A 10,217-nucleotide genomic window follows, 5' to 3' on the forward strand; every position below is an offset into this window, starting at 1 on the left:
GTATATAAATGTACCATTTTAGCTCAATGTTTTGTATATAAACGTACCATTTTAGCTCAAGGTTTTGTATATAAATGTACCATTTTAGCTCAAGGTTTTGTATATAAATGTACCATTTAAGGTTTTGTATATAAATGTACCATTTTAGCTCAAGGTTTTGTATATAAACGTACCATTTTAGCTCAAGGTTTTGTATATAAACGTACCATTTTAGCTCAAGGTTTTGTATATAAACGTACCATTTTAGCTCAAGGTTTTGTATATAAATGTACCATTTTAGCTCAAGGTTTTGTATATAAATGTACCATTTTAGCTCAAGGTTTTGTATATAAACGTACCATTTTAGCTCAAGGTTTTGTACGTTCTCTCCTCAGGAGGAGGAGGAGAAGCGTCAGCAGGCCCTGCAGGCCAAGAGGAGGGCAGAGGAGGAGGCGCACAGAGCTCACAAGCTGGCGGAGGCGCGCAGAGCTCAGGAGGTGAAGAAGGAGCAGGAGAGAGCTGAACGGTACAAACTGCACCTTAGCACACTTTAACTGAACGGTACCAACTGCACCCTGAACACACTTTATGCTCTTGGCTAAGTATATATTTAATTGATTGAATACTCTATTATTAAAACATGTACAGTCAGACATTATGGCTAAATTGTGGATCTGCTGCTCTTGATACGTTTGTGTGACGCTGTAGTATGATCAGAGGTCGAACTATGAATGCTGGGTAATGTAGTGTGTTATAGTCCAGATTAAGTAGGGCGTTAATTTACAAAGAAAACACAAGTGTAGAATATTGAATAAAAATGTTTCTGCCTGACACCAACAGCCCGAACAGGTTTCTGCCTGTTTGGGCTGTACTTATAGGGCAAGAACACTTTGGTAGAGGTTTGGGTTGTGTAGTTACCTTGCTATGATGTAACTCCAAAGGTGGACAAGAAATCAAACATAATTGCTCCATTGATTATTGATCATTCAAAATATGCTCCTTTGACATTGTGCAGTCAAAGTCATTCTTTTAGCACGTAAACAAACACCACCAAAGCTGATTCAGACAATATAGATAGAACATCACCAAACCCTGTACTGTTTTTTTATTTTTTTATAAAAATGTCAACTTCCTGTTGATTTTACTATTTGAAGATCCGGATCCAGTTCGGGTTTTCTTTCTAATAAAAATAGCAAAATCAACGGGAGGTTAGCATTTTTATTAAAAAAACAAACGGTACTGGGTTTGGTGATGTTTTATATTGTCTGAATCAACTTTGTTTGCGTTCGTTTATGTGCTAAAAGAGTGACTTTGAGAGCTGTTTTACCGTACAATCTAAGTCAATGAGGAGCATATTTTGAATTATCAATTTCTAATCAATGGAGCAATTATTTTTGGTTTCTTGTCCACCTTTGGAGTTACATCATGGCAAGGTAACTACACAACCCACACCTCTACCAAGTGGTCTTGCCCTTTATCAACTATATTTGTGGTTCAGTAGTACTGAAGACAATGTGACAGTTAATTAACTGCTATAATAATGTTTAGTAGTGTTACATTTCTTAACTACTATGATGATGTGTGGTAGTGTTACTAGTTAGTTATGATGTGTAGTAATGTTGCTACTAGTTTGTTATGATGTGTAGTAATGTTTCTACTAGTTTGTTATGATGTGTAGTAATGTTACTACTAGTTTGTTATGATGTGTAGTAACGTTACTACTAGTTTGTTATGATGTGTAGTAATGTTACTACTAGTTTGTTATGATGTGTAGTAACGTTACTACTAGTTTGTTATGATGTGTAGTAACGTTACTACTAGTTTGTTATGATGTGTAGTAATGTTACTACTAGTTTGTTATGATGTGTTGTAATGTTACTACTAGTTTGTTAAAGTTGTATTCTCTGTCTTCAGGGAAAGAGCGGAGGCTCTTCAGAGGGAAGTAGAGAAAGCTGCCAGAGAGAAGGAGAGGAAAGAGGCTGAGAAGAGAAAGGAGATGGAAGACCAGAGAAAGAAGGTAAACAAAACGGGTCGTGAGTTCTGACACTTTAAACCAAACCAGATCTGTGTTGGTTCTGGAGCTCAACTTAAAAGTGAACTAAACACCAGAAACAAACCGTTGACCACATTGTACCCTACTAGCTTCCCTATTCTGGGCAGAATGTCATTCTGTGAAAATGGCTGATCTGAAAGCTCACGTGCCGTGTCAGGGTGTGAGCTTATAGATCTTAGACTTGGAACTACTTTCAACTTGCCGTCCCTATTTTGGCTCATTGAGTGCCCAAATTATTATCTATTTCTGGCCATTATGATTTTTATTATTTTATTTTTTCAAAGTAAAAAAAAAGTGCTTAGGAAGCGAGATACAGCCTTTTTAAGTTATAAGTTAAACAAGGAGTGGATGGAGCTGCAAATCTGCAGATAATGATATCTTGGGTTAAAAAAAAAACATGTGAAACACTTTAATGGCACGTTGCACCATAGCGGTAAAACACGTGAAACACGTTAATGGCACTCAATGAGTTAACCACTGCAGTCATATATACATTTCGGCCATTTGAAAATAGCCGCTCTACAAGCTCACAATGTGTCGCATTGTGATCTTGTAGATCTGCTATTTTCAAATGTTTATACATTTGAAAACTTTAACTGAGACATTCTGTACAATGAGTACTTTTACTTTTGGTACTTTAAGTACATTTTGATGCCAATACTTTTATACCTTTACTCGAGTACATTTTGAATTCCGGACATTTACATTTACGGAGTATTTCTATATTGCAGTATTGATGCTTTTGCTTAAGTAAAACAATATTGTACTTTTTCCACCCCTGATTGTTAACACTCATCTACTGCTGTAGGAAGAGCAGCAGCGATTGGCTGAAGAAGAGCGGGCGGCTCAACGATTGGCTCAAGAAGAGAGGGCTGCTAAACAGAGATTGGCTGAAGCAGCAGCTAAGATGCAGGTTAGTTTTTCAGAGACTCTGATCAACCGTGTATAACATCTAGGGAAGGGACCATATCAACCATGTACTCCATCTAGGGAAGGGACCATATCAACCATGTATAACATAGGGAAGGGACCATATCAACCATGTATAACATAGGGAAGGGACCATATCAACCATGTATAACATCTAGGGAAGGGACCATATCAACCATGTATACCGGGGTTTTCAACCAGTGGTCCTTGAGGGGGTTCCAGGGGGTCCCCAGCCAAATGAATAGCTAGCAACCAAATCGACCCTTATATGTCTGTAACTCTGAGAGTGTACAAATGGAACCAAATGGACCCTAACGGGTCCATTTGGTTCCATTTGTACACTCTCAGAGTTAAATGAACACTGATGGTGATTCAGTGTAGATTGGGACCCCCAAGAAATCTAAATGGTTGAGTCCCTGGCATATCTTGTCAAATGGGGGTCCCTGGGCTTATATTTGTCAATTTGGGGGTCCTTGATGCGAAAAAGGTTGAAAACCACTGATGTATAACATCTAGGGAAGGGACCATATCAACCATGTACTCCATCTAGGGATGGGACCATATGAAAATGTCAGTCACGATTATTGTGCCCAAAATAATAGCGATAATGAAAATATGCTTAAAACTCTTAAGATGGCACTTTTGTTAACAACTTGAACCCCAGCATCCATACGTCTGTGGTGGAACATTTGCCAATCTATATAGGCAAAATAGGCAATCTACAAGCTCAACAGCTTGTGAGCTTGTAGATCGGCTATTTTTGGCAAAGAGATATAGAGTGAAAAAAAAAACCTATCGCGTATGTTCTTTACAGGTGCGTTTTACCAATTCTAGAGGGTTTTAAGTGGTACCGGATGTGCAGCTCGGTAAAGGTGAATTGATCCCAGTGTATGACAGAGGACAATTTCACAATGGATTAAAATGATAATCGATTATTGTGAGCGGTTTTTTATCACGATAAACGGTAATAACGATTATCGTCCCGTCCACTTTCTAGCTGGTTTTAACTCGCATGTCATTAATCTGATGATTTTGAATTAACTGAGATCTCCGTCAATGGCAGGGAATGGGTTAATACACGTGCCATGTACTAATATTGAGGTTCATATGTGTGTCTTCCAGCAGCCTTTAGGACAGTCTGCTGGCCTCAACGTGACAGTGGATGTGGAGGTAAAAAAAAAACTATGTATTTCATTTAATTAAAGTTATTTTTTTTTACAGTTGCTGTGGAGGTAAACACCCTCTGAACCTCCACTTTATAACATTTATTTTTGGGGAATTTTCGAGCCTTTATTTGATGGAGAGTTAAGACAGGAAATGGACACAGCTATTAGTACAGGGGCCAGCACTGATATTCAACACAAATTGGTACCATCTAAGGTGACCGTAAAGTTTTTGTATTTTTGTCTTCCTACATGTCTCTAGTTTATATTTTGGTATGATAACCCTTCCAATCTTGTAGCTTAATGGCAGTTATCACTACCTACCGGCTAATGTATCCGGTAGGAGACACAAAGTAGAATCTTTGTGTCTCCTACCCCGGGCATCAAATTATTGCGACAAAAAACAAATATATCCATGTATTCAAGGCTTCATGGGGTGTGCAATTGATAGAAAATAAATATTTTTTTGGGTGAACTCCTCCTTTAAGTTTTTCAGGGGGACTCTCTACCCATTCAGCTATGACCACCCCAGACCGAAGGAGGGTCAACTTTTACAAGCTTATGGAAAGCAGTCTTTTTGCAAACACCAAAAATCTGAGAAGTTATCAATTGCACACCCCATGAAGCCTTGAATACATGGATATATTTTGTTTTTTGTCGCAATAATTTGATGCCGGGGGTAGGAGACACAAAGATTCTACTTTGTGTCTCCTACCGGATACATTAGCCGGTAGGTAGTGATAACTGCCATTAAGCTACAAGATTGGAAGGGTTATCATACCAAAATATAAACTAGAGACATGTAGGAAGACAAAAATACAAAAACTTTACGGTCACCTTAGGTGGTACCAAAATATGTCTTGGCCCCTGGACTATATGGGGGTTGGAATCGAGCCTGGACTGTCTGAGCAACAACCGAGCCTGTTGTTCATTAACTGTTATGATTTAACTTTCATCTATTGGAATTAGTCCTCCATTCCGTCTTTCATGGACAATACTAATAATTGACACAAACATGTCTTTTTGTCTAAATGGCAAATAGTTGTTTGTTTGGTTGTTTTTGATGTAAAGCGTCCTTGGGTTTATGAAAGGCTACATAAATCCACGCTATTATTGTGTTTGTTCAGAGTTCCATCGTGAAGACTCCCACAGGGAAGAACAAACCTGCTGGACTCAACATTACCATGGATGTTGAGGTAAAACGCACGCACGTGTTCTTTGGCATATACAACAGAACATGTCAACATGTAATTAGTGTCATTTTAACTAGCAACAGCTACACAGGCGTAGGAAGCTCCATGTGAATATTGTAAACAAGACGTAGCGATAGTGTTCCAAGGGTGTTGATGTGCAAGGTGATGGTGATCATATTGTTTTTTCCTTTGTATTTGCCACTGTTGTCCTGCACTTTTTTTTCCTTTTTTTTTGCCATGAGAAAATAATTGTGTGTTGTTGCTGTTGTTGTAACTGTTTTTTTTTTTTTACTGTTGTTGAGACCGAAGACAAATTTCCGCATGTGGACAATAAATGAAACGAACTAACATTGTCATGTTGTGTTTCTACAGAAGCCTGACGACTATGGGATGGACCAGAACAGCGACGACTCGACAGACGATGAGTCTGCACCACGCAAACCCATCCCATCCTGGGCAGAAGGTGAGTCCAAGTTCCTCACCCCAAATATCTTGTAATGTGATCGGGGCTTTCATAGAAGAGCATGAATGATATGGAAGTTTTAGATGCATAAAATGTATTGGTTTGATTATCTGTTTAAAGGGATAGTTCGCCCAAAAATGTATTAGTCACCCCATGGAAACTTGAATTCATGGATATATATATTTTTTGGGGCGCATTCCTAAGCCAGTAATTTGATGACCAGCGGACCGCTAGGCAGCGGTTCCGGTAGGAGAAACGAGGGAGACTCTGTGTCTCCTACCGGAACCGCTGCCGATCATCAAATTATTGGCTTAGGAATGAGACAAAAACTAAACAAATATCAGTTTTAAATTCAAGTCTCCATGTGGTGACTGATGGATCTTTTTTTGGGTGAACTATCCCTCTAAGCCCCAATGCTGGATCTTTTTTTTGGGTGAACTATCCCTCTAAGCCCCAATGCTGGATCTTTTTTTTGGGTGAACTATCCCTCTAAGCCCCAATGCTGGATCTTTTTTTTGGGTGAACTATCCCTTTAAGCCCCAATGCTGCATTCACACTGGCAGATACAAAAGATGTAAAGGTACAAAGCTCCACTTTGTATCTGAAGTTGAAACCAGCTCAACTTATTTGTAGCTTTTGCAGCAGCTACACACGTCTGATGTACGTATCTTCATGTGGCTTCCACTGAAAATGAACGGTAGCATGTATCTTTGCTTTTAATCCTGTGTTCACACCGGCAGCTACAGTCTGCAATTTGTGTCGGCGTGGTTTAATGTAAAATGTGTTTGTGTTTTTTCTTTCTCTCCAAAAGGTTCCAAGCTGCAGCAGACTCTCCTCAGAGAGTACTTCAACCCTCCTGACCTCCATGCTCTGTTTGGAACCATCGTACCTCCCAACCTGGAGGAGATCTTTTACACCAAGAAGCCCAGGTTCAACAAGAGGACCAGCTCCGCTGTGTGGCACTCTCCTCCTCCAATGGGGAAATAGGGTTTGGGATCCTTTTTTTAGGATTCTAATTATTCCGGTTCCTAGGGCGTTTCTAATGGACCCTAACAGGTCTGTAACTCTTGAGAGTGTACAAATGGAACCAAATGGACCCTCACGGGTCCAAGTGCGTCAATCTGGCTTGAGGCTGGAGGGGGTCGGCCGAAATTGTGCATGTGTTTTTTTGGGTGGATTTTGCTATTTTCTTTTCGTTTTTTGGTTACTTAATTTCGGAGTTAGGCTTAGGTTAGGTTTATGTTATTTAATTCTTATTTTTGCCTGATTTTACTGATTTAATAAAATAAATATATATATTTTAACATTTGGGGGGTCCAATCTGAAGCCAACCCCCGTCCCCTCCGGGATTGACCCGCCTGCACGGGTCCATTTGGTTCCATTTGTTCACTCCCAGAGTTATGGGATGGTCCAAAAAGTTAGAGAACCACTGGTATAGTGATTGTATTTCAGACATTAAGTCCACATAACCAGCTCTGACTAAAAACTCTGTGATGGAACCGATTCCGTTTCCTCGATGTCGGATCTGGATCTAAAGATTCCTCCGGTTCCGGATCCAAACCCTATTATGGGAAACTAGTTTTAAAAGGTGTCTTTTGTAAATGTTATCTTTTTGGGTTTTCTTCTCCTTTGCATTGTAATTGATGGGGGGGGGGGGGGGGGGGGGGGGTTAATTATTGTTCATACTGTATGTCCTGTTGAAATAAAAATGTTGTTTGAATTTTCAGTCAAGCGTTGTGCTGGTTGAACATGAAACCTACTGTACTACTAAATTATACTGTTTGTACTAAATTATACTAATCGTTTAACACAAGTTAAATGTGTAAATTAAAGCCCTACTTCATCACGCAAGAGTCACATAAAACGTTGTGAAAATGGCTGATCTACAAGCGCACAAGGCATTGTGTGCTTGTAGATCTGCAATGGTCACTATTCTAAAATGTTTTGTAAAGTGATGAAGTGATATATTTTCCTAGGCGTGTTGTTGGAAGCTACTTTATAAATTTTGTTTTAAACGGTTAAGACCTGAGGCGATTCTTTAAAAAAATCTAAATCTCAACAGTTTTTTGAAAAAAATCTGGAAAATATGTTTTCAAGATTTTTCACAAATAGCAGATCTACAAGCTCGTAGCGCGGCACTCGGTGCCGCGCTATGAGCTTGTATATCTGCTATTTTTGAATAGCCCAAAGAAATCTTAAAATGAGACGCAGATGCGTCCCCGGTCTTAATGGGTTAAACGGTTACTTAGTTGTATTACTGTAACTGCTCTCTGTGCAGAAATTCTTAATGTAAAGAATAAGCTCTGTTGCAATGGTGGTAGTAATTGTCATATAATAATAAGTTTCATATAATCTTTAGAATATTGAGATGTAGTGTAACTGAGTAGACATTTTTTCCATATTATGTCATGCTAGCCTGGTAAACCCTCCCTCCGGAAATCTCATTTCCATTTGATTTCAGGAGTGAAATCAAATGGAAATGAGATTTCCGGAGGGAGGGTTTACCAGGCTAATGTCATGCATGCATTCCGGGAGGAAAAAAATCCTCCAAGAAGTCTAGTTGAAAGTATATAAATACTCAATGAAAGGGAGGTACTGAAGAACTTAAGGTGATGAATTCCTGTGACTGAAACACATCAGTGTCTAGCTGTCTATTTATTTGAGTGGTTGGTCATGACTTTAACAATAATGTCATGTCTTTTTTTACAGTGTGTTGATAGTCAGGATGGCTTTCAATTTAAACCTAATTATTAGGTTTGAATGTAATGCCTGACTATCAACATATTTATCAGTAATACATTTTTTTCTCCACAGTGTGAATGTTTTTGGATTGTATGTCAATAATAACCAACTAACAAACTAACTTCAAATAACAATTGTCTGTCTGTACATTGTATGAATCCATGAAAGGCTGTGGAAATGATGCCCTTATCTTAGTTATAATAACAAAGCCATTTATTTAGAAAATAACCACCCTGTACAGGTTTCGAGTCGCACAGGAAGGTCAGGGTGAGTAAAAGCTATGTCCACACGTCATCATGGTGAGGCTACATTGTTTATATGAACTTCATATTGTCAAAGATTATTTAAATATTGTTTGAGAATAACATTTAATATTATAGTCAACCAAAGAGGGGACCTTACGACAAACTCAAAATATGTATGGGGCGGGGGGGGTCAACCACTGCTGTCAGCTTTGTTTCCAAATACAGATGACGGTCCAGTGAAACGGTACAGGGACTCAGATAGTTAGATAGGGCTAGATAGATAGATAGATAGGACTTCATTGATCCTGCCACGGGGAAATCACTTGGCCAAACATCGACATTGCCTGAGGAGGACATCAGCTGCCAAACCATCATTGCCAGCGTTTTGCCACGAGGCCCGGAAGGCCACTCAAAGAAGACAGAAGAAAACATCTAAATGGTGGAAATCCAAGAATATGATTCTCGTGAATCGAATGGAATGCTTCACATTTCAGGACAAGGACATACGTAAGTGTCATGTCATGACGCTCTCTACTAAGCGTTCACATACCACATTTATGTGTTATCAATGTCACGCAAGATAAGAACCATGGACAAACACATTTCAACTGTGTGTTGTTGAACTAGAAGGAAAATTCTAGAAAGACATTTGCGATGCGATCCCAGTCACATGCTATGTGACTATTTCTGACTCTCTAAACAACGTGTTGTAATTGTTTGTACTTTTTGTTGAATGAATCAAGAATCAAGAGAATTGTGTGTGTATCATTAACATATACACATAAGCATAGTTGATACCTGTGATACGATGACCATCAGCTACTTTATCGGAGAGACTGACGTCTGTGCACAATGATATCAGATGCATTTTTCACGTTTCCCCCTGTGGGACTCGCTGTGCTTTTTTTTTTTTTTTTTTTTGAGTGGTGCTAGCCACTCCAAGGACAAGGAGTATTTAAATGATGTTTCTGACAATATAAAGTTATTTTAAAGCAGTCTTAGGCTAATAATAGCTTAATGAAATGAACTCATGAAAGGCACCACTCTCTTCACACTGGGTGTGATTTTTAGATTCTGTCCCACAAAAGCTGGGATAGGGTGGTACCACCGAGATGCCCAGTCGGTAAGGGGGACTCGGGAGGGCCACTGAAGACCAGGGCAAGTTGTGTTAGTTTAGTTTTGGTTAGGTAGCTAAGTCAGGGGGGAACACGCTCACCTTGTTGGGCTTGATTCAAACACTCAGTCTCTCTCTCTTTAATCTAGGATCATAGGTAGGCTATAAACCAAGAACCCATCATGCAGTCTAAACAGTATTATATCAAAACGTAAATAATCTGTACATTGAAACTATTCAAACTATAGGATGAGGTCAACAAATGAACCTGGCTTCTGTCTACGTAGCATGCTATCTAAATTACATTTTAACCTTATTATTACAAAACATACATT

The 10,217-nt window shown here is 39.1% G+C and overlaps 1 protein-coding gene across 5 annotated transcripts in view; it reads left to right on the top strand.

Annotated features, from left to right (window-relative positions):
• The window catches only part of LOC311046743 (inner centromere protein-like), a 30,850-nt gene extending 23,779 nt beyond the window's left edge, over positions 1-7,071 (top strand). For 4 of the 5 annotated variants that reach the window (XM_084059262.1, XM_084059265.1, XM_084059263.1 and 1 more), the window contains 7 exons: positions 375-505; positions 1,894-1,996; positions 2,841-2,945; positions 4,085-4,132; positions 5,253-5,321; positions 5,691-5,781; positions 6,593-7,071. In XM_084059262.1, coding sequence (XP_083915388.1) covers positions 375-505; positions 1,894-1,996; positions 2,841-2,945; positions 4,085-4,132; positions 5,253-5,321; positions 5,691-5,781; positions 6,593-6,768 — 723 coding nt within the window. In that variant the 3' untranslated portion in view covers positions 6,769-7,071. The remainder of the gene's footprint in view (positions 1-374; positions 506-1,893; positions 1,997-2,840; positions 2,946-4,084; positions 4,133-5,252; positions 5,322-5,690; positions 5,782-6,592) is intronic. The other variant, XM_084059264.1, reaches the window with a different exon arrangement.
• The last annotated feature ends 3,146 nt before the right edge of the window (positions 7,072-10,217 follow it).

Source organism: Gymnoscopelus microlampas (genome assembly GCF_963454915.1).
Source record: "Gymnoscopelus microlampas genome assembly, chromosome: 6".
NCBI classification, from domain to species: domain Eukaryota; kingdom Metazoa; phylum Chordata; class Actinopteri; order Myctophiformes; family Myctophidae; genus Gymnoscopelus; species Gymnoscopelus microlampas.